The sequence below is a fragment of the Brassica rapa genome, chromosome A03, assembly GCF_000309985.2.
Source record: "Brassica rapa cultivar Chiifu-401-42 chromosome A03, CAAS_Brap_v3.01, whole genome shotgun sequence".
Taxonomy (NCBI): Eukaryota; Viridiplantae; Streptophyta; class Magnoliopsida; order Brassicales; family Brassicaceae; genus Brassica; species Brassica rapa.
The window spans coordinates 18145348-18167706 of record NC_024797.2 but is presented as its reverse complement, the minus strand read 5'-3'; the positions used below and the strand labels follow the sequence as shown (position 1 = coordinate 18167706).

The window sequence follows — 22359 nt, the reverse complement described above, 5'->3', positions numbered from 1 at the left end:
TTTGCAAATTCAAGTTAAAAAAAATTGCAAATTTTAATAAGATTTCATCGAAATTTAATATTGTTTTCTACTACATATATAAATAAATTAGTTTTAATTTTAAATTTTAAATTTTAATTTTCCATATTAGTTTTAAAATATAACATTGATATAAACTTATATCAAAATTAATTTATTGTTATACTTACATATATATAGTTACTTAATTTAAAATTAAATTAAAATTAAGCGGTTAAACCGGTCCGACCATTGATCCAGGTGCAATGTTGAATCAGTGTCCCGTTCGGTTTTCAAAACATTGTCATTAACCACAAGCTATCAATTTTAAATTAAAAATGAATTTCCTCGCATATATTTATATCATAGTTACAACTATCAATTTACATTATTAAAAAACTAATTATTTTTAGTATTGATATAGTTTCAATTTCAGATATTAAATTTGTGATAACATTTCATAAAAAGAGTCAAGAAATACATGAATAACATATCACTTAAAAAGTGCAATGAATATTGTTAAGTTTGTAATACAAATGTATGCATCATATGTTCGATAATCTATATGTAGGGTCCAAAAATATGTACATTAATATTGATCCGTTTGTTATGACTATTTCCTTAAGTTATTTTCTGTATTAAGAAAATAATAATAAAATCTTTACGTAAAATATCGTTGTTAGTTACAATATCTGTTTTTGTACATTAAGAAAATTATGAGTTGATGTATGGAATATTACTTTGGTTTAAAAATAGGCTGAATTATATGGTGTTAGTCTAACTAATAGGTCCAAACAACTTTGAATAAGTAGATTTTTTAAGAATGCTTCCCTTTTAATAATATAGACTAGATTTTGACCCGCGCTTTCAAAGCGCGGGATCATTTCCGAAACATTCCAAGTTTATTTGATATAAATTTGTATTTTAATTATATCTACACTTAGATATTACAAATGGAATATTATATTCAATGTTTTGAAACCCGACCCGACCCGCAGTAAAATTGGCAAATTTGGTGGCTCATATGTAATCCATTTTAGTTTAAAAAAAACTGTTATTTAAAAATTTTAAAAAACCCGTAACAACCGCTAAAACCCGAGATCTGGTTATCGGTTGAGCTGGTAGATGACCCAATATGTAATTCGGTTTGATTTATTATTATATTTAGAGTATTGTAATATATATTCATGAATGTTCAGATGAATAGTGAATATATTATAAAAAGTGATACTCCAATTTAAATACAATTTTAGTCCAACAAAAATTCCATCTTGTTAATGGATCAATATTTGAGAGGATGCATACTAAAAATGAAATAGATTTTAGCATCAATAATGTATATACGTCTATTACAAATTAATAATTTACGTTTGCAAAAAAAAAATTATTTATTTATTTAGTTAGTTTACTTTTGTTATTCACATGTTATTAGATACTTTTTGATGTTTTGTCTATGGCTTATTTTAAATTTAAAAGTTAATTTCATTATTCGCATTAGAAATGTAAATATTTATTATTTTATTTTGATATATATTTTTATTATATTTAGTTCTTAATTTTTATAATTTATATATATATAATTATATTTTTAAATAATTAAAATATTAACCCTTACTCTCTGACATCGATTCATGTTAATGTAATGTTTTATGATATATTTTTGTTAATATATTTGTTCAATTAGTTTATATTTGATATATATGTTATATGTCTCTTTGAGTAACCCGTAAAAAATATATTCATAAAGCTATCAACAGTAACACGTTTCATCGTATAATTACTATAAATATTTATTTTATCATATATATATATATATATTATTTTTTCTTTTTAATAATACTCTAACTATAAAAAATATATTTTTATGTATTTGGTGAGGGTTTTGAACAATTTGTTTTTTTTTTGCATTTGGATTAATATATAGTTATATATATACAAATGAATAGATATATATATATATATAAGTATTTATTACATTAATAACTAAAATATAATTGATTAGTTATTTAAATTTCGAATTAACATAAATTAAATTAATTAGTTTAAAAAATAACAGATTAGTTAGTTAGTTCCTTAATTTTAGGTATGATGTATATTTAACAATTAAATTAGATATGAATAGAAATAATAGGAAATATAATTAAATATAATGGTCCAACCTAGACTATTTGTAAGTAGATAAAAATTGCTTCTGTTTTAATAGTATTGATAATTCTGAAAGTGACATAGTATTAGCATTATATAATCGGTTGATTGAGAAACCTAATACGAACACATTAAATAATTGATAAAAACAAATAATATATTTGATATTAGTTAGGTACTTATTTTATAGAGAAAAGGTTAATAATATATGTCATCCCACGGTTGCTTATGAAATTAATTAAACGAAAGTAGCTTTCCAACTTGGAATTACAGTCACAAATCAAAGCATAACAAAATAGAATAAGTATAATCATTATTTTATTATAGGAGTTTATGTGAAATATTAACTATTATGCACAATAACGTCAATATAGGTACTAAATGAAATGAATTATTCAATAACGCCATAAAATATTTTACATAATTCAGTAGCAGAAGGTATGCCTTAGCATCGTTAAAAAATTTCCTGCCATAAATATGGCTAGCGCTGGAAATTTTAAGCGAAACCCGCAGATTCCACCCTGTTTGATCCGCCATAAAACGGGTGTAGGATAGATTTAAATTTAAAATTTTGGATACGGTTAAAGACTATTTTAAGCAGGATGGATGTGAGTACGCCAAATATATAAGTTGTGGTATCTGCTAACTCTAAATGTTTAAAAAAAAAATTAATTATATTTTTTTAAAAAATAATAATAATTAATATATAATTAAAATAATTATTTTTATGATAATTAAATTTTCTGTGGGTTCAATGGGTTATACGCTGGTATAAGATTTTTTTTGTGAGTTTTGGGGATCAGATTTTTGAATAAAAAAAAATTCGATCTCCAGCGGGTCGGGGCAGGTTGATCCGCAAACCCATCTTTGAAGATGGCAACCTAGGAAAGTAGTATGTATTGATCCATTTTCACATAAATATCAATCTACGTTTCTATGATTATTGATAAGATTTAGTTTGATATTTTGATAAATTAATTGACCACTATCTTTTGTTTATTAGTTTACATTATTAGTTGGATGTTCGATAGACGTCTAAGATCAATTCAAATATAACATCAAACAACCTAACATAGAATAAACTTATCTTTAGTCGAGTGTCCAACCAAATAATCAGATGTTATCACAGATACAAGAGGATGCCTAACCATTAAGCACATGCGAAGGAGAAGCAGAATGCGATACAAAGCAAAGTAGATGTGCTTACGGAATATTACCTCACGCAAACATAGACAGTTTCAATCTTAATGTACAAACTTGCGAGTCCTTCCTTCCGATAGAATCATGGTCTCACTCTAAGTCAATAATTATAGTCATGTCCTCGATCGGCATATTCCTCCATGTGTACATGTTCAAGACTTTATTTAGTTTATAATGTAATTTTCTTATATAAAATATATATACCTGAACCCTGAAAATATATGTAATGAGTCGATAATTTTTTTTTTAAATGTAATGAATTGATCCCTGTTAATTCTACTGTGGATTTTGTGCAGATATACAAATGATGCAATCATATCGTCAAAAACGGATCGTGACAAAGTCAATGACAGATTATTATTATCAGACACTTAAAAGCATGTCGAGACATCAACGGAGTAACTGTAAACTGTTTTTTTCATGTAAATCAGTCGAAGATCATTTTATAGGATGTCAAACCATGATAACCTTCTTTTTTCTGGTCAAACCATCCGTTCTTTCGTTTCTAATTTTTTTCTTTTGACGAAATTCATTTCTAATCTTAAAAAGCGGTTTCATCGTTTACAGACTCAAAGGAAGAGTGTTCAAACACATACAGAGCTTCCTTAGCTAGACGATCAGCCGTCTCATTACATCTGCGAGGTACATATTTAAAAGAGATAGAAGAAAATGATCTACTCAACACGCCTATGTCATAGAGAATTCCCTGCAGAGCAATCACATAAGTAGATCCGTAATTCATAATGTTTTTGCTTTGTTTTTAGTATTGTGCCCCCAACTATAAATAGTTCTAGATCCGCCACTGATTATTACCCCATTTGTGTCTGAAAGAGTTATTCCAGGCCGCATCAGAGTAATAGAGGGTATGTTTTCAGGTACCTGATTTTTAGCAGAACTCGATAAGCAGAATTTAAGCAACATTATCGTTAATTTAAAAGCTATTTTATTGAAATAAGCTAGTAACATGTACAGACGAATATGCTTAGCGGAAATTTATGGCTCTCTTTTGGTCTGTCAATGACTCGTCAGTAAATATAAATTAAAAATGAAACCATGCAAGTTGAATCATGTTTTCAACAATTGTCAAATAAGCAAACAAACCAGTACTACATACAGAGTTTTTGGTCAAATATTTACTTCGAAAAGGTATTGGAGATGTGAACAACAATTTCCAAGAGATATTTGTAAACAACATGTTTACAAAACTGGGAACTATGGTATATTTAAAGCTTATTTATATTTTTGACTCGTTTTTATTATATTTGTAAACAACATGTCAGTATACTCTAGTACCTACCATTTTTCTTAAAATGTTTTCTTTCGTTGGTCGTACTTGGTATATTTAAAGCTTATTTACATTTTTGACTCGTTTTTTTTGCGGGAACCAGGGTTAAATTGTAACAATCTAAATAAATAGTGAAATTATATTTGTTTTAACTGCTTAAAAAAGTGAACATGAACATAACTGCGAAAGCAAACAATTCATATGGTGTTTTTATGCTGATTTATTAAATTATTTTAAAATATATATATTACATAAATATACAATTTTATCATTATCATGAGGATTTACGTCTAGCTATATCAAAATAAACAACTCATGAAAATCTCTGAAAATTCTAAAATTCCATGCAAGTTATCACTCTATTAATTAACATAATTGTTAATATAGTTTTTTTTAGGATCGAAATCTAAATTTTAAATAGAGAATTTGAAATCTAAATCTTCTAATGTAAGAACATTAAGCAATATTTTTCAAACTATTGAACTAAAATGAACTAAATTAAGCTTCAAACTTATAGCTTTGGTGTGAGAGGAAAATAAAGATAGAGGAAGAAAGAAACACGTGACGTCGGATTGGCACGTAGGACTGAATAATGATGACGTGGCGACAGATGACAAATGACTCACTGAAAATTAACACTTCACCTACTTTACCGTTTGATTACAAACGAAATTACGGTTTACCCTCGACTGGCAAATACGTGCGTCTTGTCGGATGTTGTGGATGATAGTACCATTCGGATCAGTTCTAATAAAAATAATTTGTCTTCATGTTTACTTTATTGTCAAAAACATAAATTTTTATTTACATCTATTTTCTATTTTTATTATTTTTGGCTTCGAATTAACACACTTTCGTCAATTCGCTATCAGAATAATTATTTTGTTTTGCTCGAGATATTATTTGTCACTTTCAAAGGGTCTATACTTATTTACTACTGCTCTTATTCCCTTCTTAGTTGTGATTATCCTCCAATATTAATTACTTCAAATATATTAGTTCGTCCTAGATAGACACCACTGACTATATGGTTCAAGAAAAAAAATGTTACAACACATTGGAATACATCTTTAATGGAAAACTAAAGCAACCTATAGATATGTTTCTTAAATTCTTAAATTTTACAAAAGTTATTTTACTAAGAAATTTTCTTCCACTTGAAGATTTACCTGTGTACAATAAGGAGAAGAAAAATAAAAGGTGAGAGACATTGAGAAGGGACATAATGTCCTTTCGCTCTCACTTCTTTAAACATGTAAATTTTCATCAAAGTAATGAAAATGAAAAATCATAAAGACAGAGCTCGTGATCCAATAACAAGTACACTTTCATCAACTGTTTGTAAATAAATCAATACTGCAAGGCAGATAGTAGTATACGTTAAGATAGATCTCCAAGGCAGGTCATATTAGCCTACATAGCGTTAGAACAGTATTCATCATAACTCGAACACAAAAAAAAAAAGTAAAATAAACAAAAAAATAGAAAAAAAATAATAATAAGAGGGAAGCAAGCATGAACTTATAATTTAGATTTTTGGGCTGAGATTTATAGATTTGGGCCTAAGGCACCGTAGTAGTACATATCAGACACTCTGTTCTCGTTCAAATTCAGTCTTTGGATAGCTAATAATTTTGATTTGGTTAACACCTGAGGCAATGTGACTGGTTTATTAACGTAGCCACACAACGAGAGGATCAAATTGAGCATATCACATAATCACTTGAATTGCAGAAAGCGAGGGAACCTCCACTTGCAATTATTTGAACTAGGCTCAAACAAGACAATTGCTCGGCAGAGCATGTATTGGTCATGTCGTAATATGTTGACACTATATCCTTTTTGAGCATTCATGTAGCTTCACAAGCAGCCAGAAACACACGTTTGGAGAACCGTAAGTTAGACTAACTCGACCCAAAAGGAGCCAAACAAACACGCACTAAATTCATACTTTTATTTAGGAGCACAATCAGACGAGGATGAACCAACAACACATGGCCTACATGTGAACCACTTAAGAAACTCTTAAGATCGATTTAGGATATAAACTAGAAAAAATAAACAAACGTTGTAACCATGCCACTCAAGGCTATTCTCTCTCACATGATATCAGGCTGATAAACGACAAAAAGGAGTTTTAAAGTCTTGCTATTGCACTCTCCTTCCCTTCCTCAGATGACCTATACATCATCTAGAATGCATGGTTAAAAAGAAAACCCACGACTGGTTCAACCCTGGTAAGGGTTCCCGCTTCCATCCCGGTTTGGTGGATAGTTGTTCTGGTACTGTGGCTGCTGCATTCCACCACTCTGCTGCTGGTAGTTGTTGTTGTTACCTGACCATCCTGCGTTTGGTGGACCTCCTCCCATGCTGTTCTGCGGTGGTACTGCTCCTCCATAGTTAGGTGGCGGTGGTGCTCCTCCCATGTTGTTCTGTGGTGGCGCTCCTCCGTATTTAGGTGGTGGTCCTCCTCCATAGCTTGGTGGTGGTGCTCCTCCATAGCTTGCAGGTGGCCTCTGTCCTCCCATGTTGTTCTGTGGTGGTGCTCCTCCATAGTTTGGTGGAGGCCTCTGTCCTCCCATGTTGTTCTGCGGTGGTGGTGGTCCCCCGTAGTTCTGCCCCATTTGAGGTGGAGGAGGTGCAGCGCCACCCATGTGAGGTGGAGGAGGAGGGCCTCCCATGGGAGTACGTTGGGGAGGAGGGCCTCCTGACATGTTCTCTCTTCTCCTCTCAAAGTTTCTGCTTCTATCGAAGTTGCGAGGACGGTCATTACGCCTGTTCCTTTCATTTGCTCTTGCATTGTTCCTTATCCATTCCTCATGGTACTTGGGATCATAAGGAACAGCCTTCCCATCAATGAAAGGTTCCCCTGAAATCAAATATTAGAAACAAAAAAAAGTCAAGCTTTCAACAAAGCAACTTCAAAACTGTTTGCAGAAATGTAAACTAACTATCAAATAGAAGTCGTCCGATGTGAGAGTCCAATACAAGGGCATGAAGCAAGTAACCAATAGGTACTTTCACCTCAGGTACAATTCAAATGGAATAGCAAAGCAACTTCTTTTATTCTCAGTTCACACTAAGGCTTACCTCCATAGTCTTTGTTCCTCACATCAAGGTAAGAATCAGGAAGAACCCACCGCACCTTTGGCAACTCTACAGAGTTACAAAAATCCAATAAGAAAAGCAGCTTTAAACACACACAAAAGGCGAAAACAAAAACCTCAAGAATGCAACACTCTCTACCTTTGAGCTTGTGAGAAAGATCTTCAGACACAAGAGCTCCAAAAGCAAAGTAGCACCGAGTTGAAACAGAGTATATCTTCATCCTCGCTTCTTCTTCACTGAAACACATTAAAAAAAAAAAACAATTCATTTCTCAATTAGCTCAAAACCCTAAATCTCCTAAAAGAATCAATGATTTACCTTCCGACAATCTGAGCTAAGGTTTTGATATACCCATCAATAATCTCATCCCTCGTGAGATCTCCCTCAGGCGGCTCCACAACCACAAGCCAATGCTCGAAATCACACCCATCGAGCAGAATCGTCTCCTTGGGCGGCCTATTCGACCAATTGGGATTCGGATCGTTCAGAGAAGACGAAGTAGCCTGCGTCGAAAGACCTTTCAAAGAAACAAATCCACCGCGAGCGACGGAGGACAAGGCGGCGACGAGGGGGCGGGACCGGAGCGTGGAGAGAGAAGACGCCGAAGTTTTGGCGAGAGGAGCAGGTGACGAGGCGAAGGATCGAGTGAGCAGAGAGGAGAGAGACTTCGCCGGACGGCGAAGGAAGGAGCGAGAAATGGTGTGCGTCGCCATGGGAAACCCTAAGGAAAATGGTGGAAGGAAAAGATAATTAAATCAAGGGTTTTGCCAAGGTTTACTAGCAGAAACTGGTCATTTGAGGGTACTTTCGGTATTTCGAGACCAAACTAATTATCTACGAACCCTTCGGTCATAGTCCCTTGATCTTTTCGGATTCAACATAATGACCCTTAACTTTAACGACAGTTACACAAACTGCCACTACTAATATTACTAGTGAGTTTTCCAATCTAATTTGATTTGTGTGTGTTTTTACTGTTGTTGCTAATCTGTGGTATAGTAGGAATATGATATGTGATTGTTTGGATTTTACAATAAGTTATATTTGCTAATTTATGTCATGGTATGAATTAGAAAAGAGATCATTCTTTTATATGTTTGTAAATTATCAAATGTGTGTTTCTTGTGAAAATGTTATTTTTGAAGTAGGAGTTGGACTTCAGATATCCATATTATAGAACTAAAATAGCTGGTGTAGATTGGACTTTATCAGTCCCATTTGATAAGATCCTAATACCACAAACATTATAGGTATGAGAACCTGAGAGGCAACACTTGTGTAAATTGAAAAGACTTAAGTATAATATGAGGCTTAAGAGGGAGTTGAACGTAAGGGCTAGCTTTAGTTACTCTTCATTGATCATGAGTGACTTTGTAATATGAGCTTTGGTTTAGTTGAGGAGGTATAATGTATGTCTTTACTATATGGTATAATGATATATCCAAATGTGTAAATTAGTAACTCAAATTATTTTAAGGTAGTAAAATATCTTCTTCTATAATTGCGCCAGAAGTTAACAAATATGCCTTAAACACATGAATTACATGTTCAGTAAAGCCATAAACTAACTACCCACTTACTCCACTCAGCCAGAGCTCTTATTACAAAGTCACTCAACATCAATGGAGAGATAACTAAACCCTTTATTTCACGTCACACTTTAAATTTTTTGAAGTTAAACAAGCGTTGCCTTAGCAAGTTGAAGCGCTTTCTCGCGCCCATAAAACTTCTCAACGATCGCAAGTGCACACTCCATTGCAGTCCCAGGAGCTCTGCTCGTTATTAGATTTCCGTCCACAACGACTCTATGATCAACGTGACTCTGGTCCGAAAGTCTGTTGCTCACCACTGGGTGTGTAGTTGCCTTCTTACCCTAATACAAAACAAGTCTCTACATGTCAGTTCAAGATATATAACAAGAAGATTGTAACGTTTTCACATTTTAAGTACTGATTTGAATATTGCACCTTGAGTAAACCATGAGGCTCAAAGACGTAAGCAGGCGACGCGCAGATACCTCCATATGGTTTGTTTGCTTCAGCTTGTTTCTTTAACATGTTCACCAGTTTCTCGCAGCGTGACAATCTTGAAGCACCGTTAAGACCACCCTGAATGTGACACATCGAGGACGTTAGATATTTTCTTTTGTACTATTATTCAATGAATGTCTAAAATTTAAAGTATATAAGCACTCACAGGCAACATAATCATATCGAATGACTTCTCTAAAACCTCATCAAGAAGCACATCTGCGACTAGGTTAGCTTTGTGTGATCCTACAACTTCCAAACTGTTGCTAACTGAAGCAATCACTACATTTGCTTTTGCCCTCCTCAGGATATCTACAACCGAAATAGCTTCAATTTCATCTGATCCCTCGGCAATGGGAACAAGAATCTGAAACAAGAAAACACATCTTTGTAGTCTAGGAGTGTATTTATAAAGGACTAAGTGGAGAGGTAAATGAACACATGTATATACCTGTGGGGTATCTTCGAATGTCCAGTTTATTTGGTTAAGCTCAGTAAAGGTAAACTCCTCACCAGGGTTAGGACGAGGCAGCTGATATTAATAAAGAGAACAAGTAAGTCCAAGATGACAAAGCAAGTCTGAACACTATAGCTTTAGTTACTATGTTGCTGATAAAAGAGGGCAGAGACAGAACTATACCAAGATACTAGAGACATCAACAGCTGTCTGTTTCCCACACAACTTCTCAATAAGAGTGAGGGAGAATTCAATGGTGGTTCCTGGTCCTCGACTGGTCACTATCTTTCCATCTATCTCCACTCTTGATTCACTAGCAGTTCCACAAGTAGCTGCAAGTTTCTCCATAAACACCGGGTAACATGTTGCCTGCAAGAAACCCATGCAATCCAGACATATTAAGACAAGAACTGAAAACAAGAAATAGTAACGTTTTTTGACATTTTATTGCTTCTGACTTACTTTTTTGCCCTCTAGTAAACCCCAAGTACCAAGAGCCAAAGCAGGAGCACAACAGATAGCTGCGTTAAGTCGCCCATCTGTCTCTTGTTTCTTTACCATGTTCTCTAATGGTTTGCAATTTTTAAGAGTCTCGCCGCCGGGAAGCCCTCCCTTTTTATCAATCATATAATCAAATGTAGTATCAGCAAATCATCTCTTAAGGTACTTCAGGGAACTTCAAAAGCAATAATCTATGGACTAGTTTCACATTGCTAATTGATTGCTAAATAATATATTGGTCGATCTACTATTACAGACATGAGAAGGAACATATGCGGAAACAAATGCGATAAAGTAAACGACATAATACTTAACATAGTCTACCAAATTGAAAGAGAGATAATATTATCATAGGAATACAAGAACACATGATATATTGGCTAGCTCCAATCATTTCTACTGCTACATGGCCAGAATAGATTTTAAGGCTTATATTAACATGTTTCTTGTGTATTTTGAGTTAAAAAACTAACAATTCGTTCCGACCATCTCCTTAATTAGTTGTCAATTATTGCAAGATGTAGTAACCGAGAGACTTACGGGGAGCATGATAAGATCGAAAGTAGAGTTGGTAATGTCAGAGAGGAGAGTGTCGGCGACCATCTTGATTCCATGACAAGCATCAACGCCAACCTGATTCTCAACGGAAGCCACCGTCACGTAAGCGCCACTTCGTCGCAATACGGTGATCATCGCCAATGCTTCTAGGGGCTCAGTCCCATGAGCGATAGGGATCAAAACCTTAAAAAAAAAAAACTCGGATCACCAAGACAACCTAACGAAAATTAACATAAATTAAAAGATCCCTTACGTATATATGTACAAGGATGAAAACAACGAGATCGTACCTTCTTCCTAGATGAAGCCATAGTTTACAAAGCTTCGAGAGAGAGAGAATCACAAAGATGGTATACGGAAGAAAGAAAGTGAAGAGGAACGGAGTGTCACTGGTGAGAGGTTAAATTAGCGAGAGGCTCATGTGACGACGCCATTCACGACTTTTCATCCCCTTTGATCAAAAAGGTTGACGTGTGTGATGACGTAAGTAGCGATAAAAAGGCATCCATAGGGACGTGGCAAACGTTGATTGGTGTATAGTGATTACACGTCAACGTTGAATAAAGTCTTGATTCCACTTGGCATTCGGTAAACTTAGACGGCGTGTAGTTGGGCGACAAAAACAAAAGTATTAGGACAACGAGATCACGTCTCGGTTCTTGATTTTGCTCATGCACGTGTGTGTTGTTGTTTTGATATTCGTAACAAGCAGAGTAAACCGGACTAATAGTTAATAATATATGAGCTAGGAGGACAACTCCTTTCTTATAGTCTTCAAAACGGTTTGTGGACCAGTATTAACCGGTCAAAAAGAATTAACTTCCACCCTTTTAAATAGCTTCTTCACACACGATTTGTTACTATAACTTAGCTCACATTGAGCTCATAATAATGGCAAAAAACATATTTATAAAACTTAAAATCAGCCTAATATTATTGAGTGGAGTTGAAGCGAGCCAAGTTAGCTTTTGTAATGAAGGGAAATCATATGATGATACATTGAGACATTATCATCGAATGATTAGGACATCCTAATCTCGTGTGGACACAGATTCAGTTCTTGGTTTTTAATCACTTTTAAAACATTCTGGTAGAAGATCTGAAGTCTTTGTTGAAAGCTATAAACCATATAAAAGTAACGCTATAGCTTTTCGAAAAATATAAAACACAATCTTCAAGAATTTTGCGCAGTATTTTAGAAAGTGAAACTCATATTCTTGATCTAGAAACTTGTAACCCTTTTCTAATACTAGGCCAGAAACGTTTTCACCATGAATGGGGATTAGATGTGTAATATGTTCAATTGACATTAACTATAGTACATTACTGATAACTAATGACTAATTTGTTTATATTCTATTGACATAATAATTCTTGTTAGTCTGGTCAAGTCATGCCTAACTTCTGTTAAAATCATTAATGTTATAAAATTGGTTTTATTCACAACTTTTCATACACATTAAAAAAAACCCGTGCATCTTGAAAAAGGATCCGGATCCGAACCAAGGAAAAAAAAACTGGATCCAACTGATCTGAGAAACAGAACATCCGTATCACCACTAACGACCGTTAAAACTGAATAAGCCTGGGAGCTTCCGAGTAAGAGGATCCGTTACAAAATGATGCCATCTTCTCCGAGGCTGAAGCTCTTTCACGCGCGTCCATCGCGGCGACCGACGTCTCTGATCGTCATCACCTCTATCGCGATCGGGCTCTTCGGATTCCTCTTCGGACTCTCCGCCATTATTTTCCCGGGTATCCGGTTATCCTCCCGGACCTGCCTCACCAACTCTCCTCCCAAGACGGTACGCATCGTCTGGGACGTCGCTGGAAATCGCAACGCTAATGGCGGAGTGAAGAGGCACAAGGTTATGGGATTCGTCGGGATCCAGACCGGATTTAGTTCAGCTGGGAGGAGACGAGCTCTCAGGAACACGTGGATGCCGTCGGATCCACAAGGGCTTCGACGGTACTGATTGAACTATTGCATCATCGACACTGGTTTGATCTGGATTCAATCCATAGATATGAGTCTCTGATCATTCATCATAATCTCAAACCTTAAAAGATCTGAATATAGCATTTTCTGAGTTTTGATATACACTCTTATGATCGGTTGATATGCCTTGAATCTGATAGGACTAACTAACATTAGTTAGTTACTTCTATATTGACCAATATTCAAGAAATCGCTAGCCGGTGACTATGTGCTTCATAGAAAACTAGCGACTAGACTGATTATTGAGGACTTAGGCGAGGTCTAATCGGGAAAGAATTACTAATTAAATTTATACATATATATATATTACAATTTATATAAAATATTTTAGTTTTTTTAATTTAATTATAAATTTGTTTTGATGAATTATCAAAATTAGATATACAGAACAAAAGAAGTTAGACAAATTAGTGGATTTGTACTTAAACTTAATCGTCATGGCATGTTCTTATTATGACCATAATGAAAATATGAAATGCTGCTTCCATCATCTCTTGGTCCTAAGCCTACTCGGTGAACCATCTTAAATCTCTGTGTCCTGTACTTTGTTATTTTATTGTGTGTTATTATCTTCTCGCATCCGTTATAACATGAATTTTGAGTTGTTATCTTCAATGATTCACTGCTCTCTGCAGCTTGGAGGAGTCAACAGGGTTGGCCATTAGGTTTATTATAGGCAAAACCAAAGATGAAGCGAAGATGGCTGAGCTTAGAAGGGAGATCGCAGAGTACGATGACTTCATACTGCTTGATATCGAGGAGGAGTACAGTAAACTCCCATACAAAACGTTAGTTAGAAGAGTAACACTTCTCTGTTTCACATGATTCACATCTTATTTTAAAGATAACTTGAATAACTCTGATCCATGGTCTTTGGTATAGTTTGGCTTTCTTCAAAGCTGCGTATGCACTATATGATTCAGCGTTCTATGTCAAAGCTGATGATGATATATATCTGAGGCCAGGTAATTGATATTACATTCTCTTGAGTTTTCGCATTAATCGTGGATAGTATATGAGGCTGTTGTTTTCTTTCACAGATCGGTTGTCCTTGCTGTTGGCTAAAGAGAGGAGTCACTCTCAGACATATCTTGGATGCCTGAAGAAAGGTCCTGTTTTCACAGATCCAAAGCTTAAATGGTAAGGACAGGAAAAGAAGTTAGAATGCAGAACATGCTTTTATTTTGAGATACTTTGAAGATATGGTCGGATTTGAAACATGTAATCATCTCTTGTGATTCAGTAACAAACTTGAAATTTTGCAGGTATGAACCTTTGGCAGATTTGCTGGGTCAAGAGTACTTTCTTCATGCCTATGGCCCTATATATGCTCTGTCTGCAGATGTTGTCACCAGTTTAGTTGCTCTTAAGAACAACAGGTAAGTCATGTCTCCTTTATTTTACTCGTCTTTGACTGTCTCCATGAATTATGTTCCTCGATACAACTAGCTGTTAAGCCTTTTTTGTTTGATAAAGAGAGATATTTTTCAAACTTCAGTTTCAGGATGTTTAGCAACGAGGACGTGACAATAGGTGCGTGGATGCTGGCGATGAACGTCAACCATGAGAATCACAAGACTCTTTGTGAACCAGAGTGCTCACCGTCCTCCATTGCTGTTTGGGATATACCAAAATGCTCAGGTTCGATATTCACATGCTTCCAGATTCACTTTGCATAACTGGTCACAACTTGGATTGAATATGTAATATGTTACTGGTGTAGGCCTTTGTAACCCAGAGAAAAGGATGTTGGAACTTCACAAGAAAGAGAGCTGCTCAAAGAGCCCGACTTTGCCATCGGAAGATGAGTGATCTTTCCTCTTATAGATCTTGACATTCCCTTAAAACGGCTTTAGGGTTAGTAATTTTTGTGTAACCCAACTTTTGGTGATTCCTTGTTGTACAAGTTATAAGATTGAACTAACTGCAATTTCGATCTCGCATTATCGACGAGGAAAGGGGAAAAAAATAGTTTGGCTTTGTGTATCATTGCGAGACAGGAGAGCAAAAAATAAAAGACAAAAAAGATAGAATTTAACATTCATCCACTTCCAGAAACAGAGAAGTGTTTTAGTTTTTCACACAATGACAAAATAAAAACTTGTTAACGGTGGATACATAAAAGTAATCTGTATTCCGACCGTATTAACTTATTGCTTGGGTTCCAAGAAAAAGAGTATTCTTAAAAAAAAAGGAGAGATAGAAAAAGAGAGACTCCAAAGTTGTGTTCACTCTCAGTGACTCAACTCAATCACTTAACCGGTGTTTTGCAATCCTGCGGCAATACCCTTCATGGTCAAGATGAGCGTGTCCTCAAGTCCAGGCGCGTACTCACTCGTAGGGTTAAGCTTGACGAGCTCTTGTGCTGATTTGCTCGACTGCATGATCTCTTTAGAAATGTGTGGTCGCAGAGTCACATTGTAGTTTTGATCACGGATTCTCTTCAATGTGTAGGCTTGACAGACATTGAGAGTAGTAATGTAAGAGTCACGCAACCTAAGCCTCTGTTTCAAGTAAGGGTCTCCTTCAAGAAGGTCTTTGTGTCCAGCAGTCTGCAAAACAGAATAGATTTTAATGTTACTTCAAGTTAAAAACAAAAAAAAACGAAACAAAAGACTCTGTTTTTGTTCTGTTTGTTCATACCTGGAGAATGAGGTTCTTGGTTTCTTCAAAGTTGGTTCTCAGTTTCTCTCCAAAGGCCCATAGATCTTTTGACACAAGAAGTTTGTCGTACAATGCAGCGATCCCAGGGTCTCCCTTGGCGAACACCATTTCAATAAGGTCAATGGTGACTCGGAAAAACGGCCAGTGTTTGTACATATCTTGCAGCATGTGGAGGTTCCTCACATCCTTCTTGATTGCATACTTGAATGCTGCTCCGAATCCTAGCCATACAGGAAGATGGAATCTGGTTTGAGTCCAAGCAAAGATCCATGGGATTGCACGTAGAGACTCAATCCCACCGCTTGGCTTTCTTTTTGAAGGTCTGCTTCCAATGTTCATACGTCCATACTCTAGCTCAGGTGTTGCCTACACAGAAAACCAACGGTTAAGATACTTTGAACCATGGTTCTAAAAATATAAGCAGCTATTTTGCAAACCGAAACAATTTTTCTAAAATCCAAATTATATTATTCTAAATCGGTTAAAATCAGTTTAACTCGATATAATTTAGTTTAAATTTATAAATTAAATAATAATGTTAGTACAAATCTTAAAATTTGTCTAATTTCTTTTGTTTTGTATATATATATTTGATAATTCATAAAAATAATTTTATAATTAAATCTAAAAACTAAAATATCTTATATAAATATAAAATAAACCAAAAATCCATGTTCGAATAATCAGCCTAATTGATAAACCTCTGCAAATCCTCTACTTATTGCCTAGCTATTTTTTTGAAAATTGCTTCGAACTATAAAGCTTGTTAAATGTGAATGAGAGAGTACTTACAAGGCGGAAGTACTCGACAAATCGAGGTTCTTGGAATACCACAGATCGGTATTCCTCAGTAGCAACAACAGCCATTGCATCTAGCAACGCACGCCACTCAGGTTTTGGCGAAACAGGAGGGTTCATCCCATGCTCAAGAGTAGCAGCTGTGAAACGCTGAAGTGTTCTAAAGCACAAGTGTTCCTCTCCAAACGATTGCTCAATGACTTCACCTTGAACCGTCACTCTCAGCGAACCATTAACTGTATCCGGTGGCTGAGACAATATAGCAAGATGTGTGGGACCACCTCCTCTTCCGACAGTGCCGCCACGGCCATGGAACATAGTCAGCTTCACTCCGTACTTCTTAGCAACTTTCACAAGCTCTTCTTGAGCTTTGTACAGCTCCCAAGCAGCTGAGAGACGCCCAGCATCTTTCCCTGAGTCTGAGTAACCAATCATAACCTCTTGTTTACCGTTAATACGGTTCTTGTACCAGTCTAGCGAAAAGAGTCTTGAAACAGCTGCAGGAGCTGCTTCGAGATCAGCTAGCTTTTCAAAGAGAGGAACAACTCTAAGCGGCGTTTTCACGTGGCACTCGCGCTGTAGAAGCTCAACGGCAAGGACATCGCTAGGTGAGGTCGCCATGGAAATAATGTAAGCTCCAAAGCAATCCGAAGGCAGTTCGGATATGACTTTGAATGTGTCAAGAACATCAGCGATTTCTTCGGTTTTGGGAAGATCTGGTCCAAAAAGTGGACGTTTGCCGCTTAGTTCTGATAGAAGCCATTCTTGGCGACGCTCTTCAGACCAGTCTCTGTATGAGGAACCGTCCAAGTGTTTTGTGATAGCGTCCAAGACATCAGTGTGGCGTTCAGACTCTTGCCTAATGTCAAGCCTCACAAGGGAGAGTCCGAAGGTGGAGACTTGCCTCAAGAAATCAAGAAGGGTTCCATCAGCTATTGGGCGGTCACCACATGAACATAGTGAGCGGTAACATAGCTCAAGAGGCTCCAAGAACTGCATAAAAGAGAACAAAAGAACAGTAAACACAAGGCTGGACAAGTAAGGGAAAGAACTAGCAGATCATAGAGGTTTTTTACCTGTTCCACATTGGTGAAAGTAGCTTCTTCAGGGATGTCTGAGATTCCGTTACTCAGCAATTGACGAGAGCGCTCACGTGTGTGATAGAGTTTGTCCCTCACATCACCAAGGATCACACGGTATGGCTCAGTTGGAGGAATTGTCTTCCAAAATTCTGCATTGAGTTAAAGAAAAATATTAATTACAAATGTACAAGCAGTAGCATTGTATATAACAATGTTAAACAAATCACTAAATGGAAATTAGACGCTTTGTAGAGTACTAGCAACTAAGCAGATTATTCGGAGCCTAGTGTTAACGAATTATTGATTTATTTATATATTTTTTATATTTGTATAAGATATTTTAATTTTTAGCTTTAATCATCAAAATTAGATATACAAAAAAAATTAGACCGATTTTTAAAACAATGGTATATACTTATGTGTTTCCTAAGAATGGTATGTGCTTCTAACCTATGTAATGTTTTGCAGCATCTTTCCTTGAGTTCCTGTGGATTTCATCAGCCTTGGCTCGGAACTCATCAGTGCAACGCCACATAGACAACTGCCAACAAGAAAATAATGAATGAATCAATAGGAACTTGAGAGAGTTGAAAAAAGCACTATCTTGTTGAGAAATAAACCTCAAACATCAGATTCTCGATTTGGTTATAGTAGAGATTGGCAGCCATCATTCTAGCTAACAAGCACACATCTCTAGTGACCTCAGGCGTGACCCTCGGATTACCTGCAAATTTTGGTAAGCTAGATTAGAGGGTGGATAAAAGGAAACAAGAGAGAGATTCATTAGCAAGTAAGTAATGTACCATCACGATCACCCCCCATCCAAGAAGAGAACTGAATCAATGGAGCATTGTAAGGAACACGTTCATCAATCCCAATGTTTTTCAGAGCAGTGTCAACACGGCGAAGGAACTTAGGGACACCGTTCCAGATTGTCTCATGGAAGTAGCTCATTCCAGCTCTCATCTCATCTTGAGGTGTTGGAGGTGTTCTCCTTATCTCATCAGTGCGGAATGCAGCTTGAATCTCTCTTTGCAGAGACTCATCAAGCTCATGCTTGTCATCAGGAGTAATGTCCTTAGCATACAGCTGAGCAAGACAGTCTCTTATCCTGAAAAAAAAAACATTTCAAGTTCAAAAGAGTTGCCTCACTGATCTCTCTATAGAAAGTAGAAAGAAATAAGAAACTAACCTGCCGTGCTTCTGAAGCAAAGATCTACGTACAGACTGAGTAGGATGAGCAGTCAAAACCAAATCCACAGTCTGGTTCTTCAAAGCATCAAAGATCTCTTCAGGAGACTTACCAAGATCAGAAACAAGCCTCTTGAAAGTCTCTTCGATATCAGACTCAGTAGCCGCAGAGCTCTCGTCAACGAAATCACCTTTCTTGAGTTTCTTGATCCTGCGGCGGTAAGCAATCTGAACCTCCTCAGCCAAGTTTGCTAAGTTGAGCATGTGGGAGAAAGCCTTGGAGATAACAATGGAGTCACCGGCGTCCAAACTGGTGAGGACTTTCCCTAGCTCCTCAAGCTTCTTAGGCTCACGCTTGCCTTCATACTCAGCAGATAGCTCGTATAGCTCTTGAACCTGTACAGCAAGATCATTTCACAAGAATGGTAGAAGACAGATTATTTGATGTCTAGATTATTTATATTTGTACATTTATATTAAAAAAAATTATTTTTTCATTTAAATATAATCAATTTTGATGCATTATCAAAAAAAAAAAATTCAACAAAAGGCTAGATTTGACATATAAAACATAAACCATCACTGAATTATGGATTTGTTTTAATTTAGATTGATTAAATTAGACATAGACCATAACATAAACCATAACTGAATTATCAAAATTAAACATATAAAACAAAATAAATTAGACAAAATTATGGATTTGTTGATTAAAATTGGTTTTAACTAATTTAAAATGATTTAAACCGATTCGCATAGTTTAAATAGGATTTTAAGAAAATCAGTTTCAGAGTAAGACCGAGTTGCAGGTGCTTAGGTTCTGCCTGGACCTATTTTTAGAACTATGGTTTGAACTTTTTGTGATTTCAGCAAACGTGTCTGTATTGATTTCAGTTGAAAGGTGAATCAAGTTATGTTACCGTTTCACGGAGATCCTCGCCGTGAAGATCCTGGAGAATGTCGAGGAAGCGGTCGAGGAGAAGAGCATCGTACTCGATAAGCTTGTCGTCTTCACTCACTTTAGCGGGAGCCAGTTGTCGTAGCTGCGCATCAATTGATGCCATCTTCTCTATGTTCCGACCCGCCATGGTTGATGATCAGACCGATCTCCACTCGTTTCTCTGTAATGACGATGGAACAGAGGATTTGATAGACTGATGTAAAAGAAAAAAAATCAAAACAATAAAAACAGAGTTTCAATGGATTGAGAGACAAACCTTTCGGAAGATATCTGCAGGAATCAAATCAAATTCGATGCCACTCAGATTAGAGATAAGGCCTTTTGATGGTGGGATCAGATTCAGAGATGGTAGTGAATGAGAAAGTAGGCTCGACTATATATAGAGGAAGTGCTATAGACAGAGTGTTGGCCGAGATGCGCGCTTTTTAAGTGAGATTTAATTATTTCGATATTACTTTCTTATTTTTAATCATATTTTTGGTTGAGTATTCTTGTGAGTTTATATCTGTGAATTTTAAAAATAACTCAATACTTTTATGTAGTGAAAACATTATTCGTCAAATCCGTCTTACTATTATAGGAAATGGAATAATTCTCACGGATATTCTTAAATATTATTACAAACAGATTACATAGCATAAATGAAATATAATTTTTTGAGAACATAAGGAAATAGAATATATTTTTTTTGAAAATAAGAAATAGAATATTTTCATTGGTTCCATTCCATTTCATATGATAGACGACTACAGATCGTCACTTAATTTGGTAATTTGTAATTTTGTATCATTGTATGATTTGTATTGATCGTTAGAAATTTGGAATTATATACTGCAAATTAAGTAAAAAGTGAAACTAAAGCATTATTTGACCATCTGTATTCGAATTATAAAGCATTAATTTCGAATATCGGTTTTACTGCTTCAAGACCTAATGGATTTTGATTTCTTAAGGGTTTTTCGAAAAGTTTCTTCATTGCGGATCTTGATTTCATGGTTGTAAGATGTTAGTGTAACACAAGCTATGGAATTAGATTTAGTATTAATCTTAGCTTTTGTTTTTGGGGTTAATTTTTAGCTTTGGTAAAACAGAAAACAATTGATTTTTAGCTTATAGAAACAGAAAACAGGACTTAGTAAAAAAAAACAGAAAACAGGATCGTGCGAGCTCGTGCATGCATTTTGTCTAAACTCGAAGATGCATAAATCTCTGACTCTTAACTTCCAGACCATCCAAATTGACTTTTAAAAAGTTTTAAGTTTCATAAGATCTTTTTCTGTTATTTTTAGAAGTAAATCGGTAGACTAATCATTATTCTTCAATAAATGGCATGTATATGAGATGGACAACTAATACATTAAGGTTCTGTACTCTCTCATGCCTTATCAAAGTGGAATATTCGAGAGTTCGAATCACTTGAATACGTCATTATAATATGTAAAGTCAACCAAGTTTGTGATTTGTTATCCCGACGTGGGTTCTTATCTATCTGGCGGGACTCGGAAAGTTTAATTCATTTTTCTTCCACTTAATCATATCCCAGACGTTTCAAACTATCGAAATGTTTTCATTCTATATACCCAAATAAAGCGAATAAGCCAAAATCTACTAAAATCTACTTAGTTATAAAACAACAATATAAAATTCTAAAATTTGATATTAGAGTTTGTCCTGTAAAATTTTATGGAATACACCGAAATGTATTATACAATTTTTAACAAGAGTACAAAGTTTTGTGAATTTTTAAAAGTGTTAGAAAATTGGCTCTTGGATAGACTGATTCGTTCGAACATTTATCATTGACCCTTTTGTATATATTAAAGGGTATGATGAAACATGGCGTCTTCTTAATTTGAAACTTAGCAATAATGCCGAATTAGTTATGCTGGAATCTCTATAGTTTATCGATCACTTTATACTTTATAGACTAAACGAAAAAACAAGTTTCAATTATTGGTTAATACTCCATCCGTTTTTTAATATAAGTCGTTTTACACCTATGCACGTAGATTAAAAAAACCATTAATTTTTTATATTTTCTAAACAAAAACATCACTAATTATTTACCTAACCACAATTCAACCAATAGAAAAATAGAAGATATATTATCATTGATCATACAACATTAATTATTAATAAATTTTACATAGAAAACCGAAAATGACATATAATTTAAAACAAAAAAGTTTCTCTAAAACGACTTATATTAAAAAACGGAGGGAGTATATAATGATAGCTACAATAATATAAAGATGTGCAATAATGGCATGGTGTGGGGTCAGTGCCGGTGATAATTCGGTTGACGTATATACGATGATAATTAACATTATTTATCAGAACCATTCGAATAGGACCGTAGGACAAGTCGATTTGTATTTCTCCT

At 35.2% G+C, this 22359-nt stretch overlaps 4 protein-coding genes across 4 annotated transcripts; 1 reads left to right on the top strand and 3 right to left on the bottom strand.

Moving 5' to 3' along the window:
* Positions 1 to 6560: 6560 nt before the first annotated feature.
* LOC103859602 (multiple organellar RNA editing factor 8, chloroplastic/mitochondrial) lies at positions 6561 to 8498 on the bottom strand. The gene is made up of 4 exons (XM_033286560.1): positions 8054 to 8498; positions 7874 to 7971; positions 7718 to 7783; positions 6561 to 7496 (listed from the first exon to the last, which is right to left on the bottom strand). Exons 1-4 carry the CDS (start codon positions 8446 to 8448, stop codon positions 6856 to 6858), a joined length of 1200 nt encoding a protein of 399 aa, XP_033142451.1. The 5' UTR covers positions 8449 to 8498; the 3' UTR covers positions 6561 to 6855.
* Positions 8499 to 9202: 704 nt separating this feature from the next.
* Positions 9203 to 11755, bottom strand: LOC103859601 (protein DJ-1 homolog A). Its single transcript, XM_009137168.3, has 8 exons — positions 11572 to 11755; positions 11264 to 11464; positions 10685 to 10834; positions 10406 to 10591; positions 10217 to 10297; positions 9932 to 10132; positions 9703 to 9843; positions 9203 to 9608 (listed from the first exon to the last, which is right to left on the bottom strand). The coding sequence occupies exons 1-8, from the start codon at positions 11590 to 11592 to the stop codon at positions 9411 to 9413; spliced, it is 1179 nt and encodes a 392-aa protein (XP_009135416.1). The 5' UTR covers positions 11593 to 11755; the 3' UTR covers positions 9203 to 9410.
* Positions 11756 to 12003: 248 nt separating this feature from the next.
* Positions 12004 to 15269, top strand: LOC103859600 (probable beta-1,3-galactosyltransferase 13). Its single transcript, XM_009137167.3, has 7 exons — positions 12004 to 13250; positions 13916 to 14068; positions 14163 to 14245; positions 14321 to 14420; positions 14546 to 14659; positions 14779 to 14921; positions 15004 to 15269. The coding sequence occupies exons 1-7, from the start codon at positions 12901 to 12903 to the stop codon at positions 15090 to 15092; spliced, it is 1032 nt and encodes a 343-aa protein (XP_009135415.1). The 5' UTR covers positions 12004 to 12900; the 3' UTR covers positions 15093 to 15269.
* A 28-nt stretch (positions 15270 to 15297) lies between these two features.
* Positions 15298 to 21939, bottom strand: LOC103859599 (phosphoenolpyruvate carboxylase 3). The gene is made up of 10 exons (XM_009137165.3): positions 20233 to 21939; positions 19936 to 20136; positions 19017 to 19411; positions 18628 to 18935; positions 18445 to 18548; positions 18275 to 18365; positions 17819 to 17973; positions 16737 to 17735; positions 15924 to 16310; positions 15298 to 15832 (listed from the first exon to the last, which is right to left on the bottom strand). Exons 2-10 carry the CDS (start codon positions 20101 to 20103, stop codon positions 15536 to 15538), a joined length of 2904 nt encoding a protein of 967 aa, XP_009135413.1. The 5' UTR covers positions 20104 to 20136; positions 20233 to 21939; the 3' UTR covers positions 15298 to 15535.
* Positions 21940 to 22359: the final 420 nt, after the last annotated feature.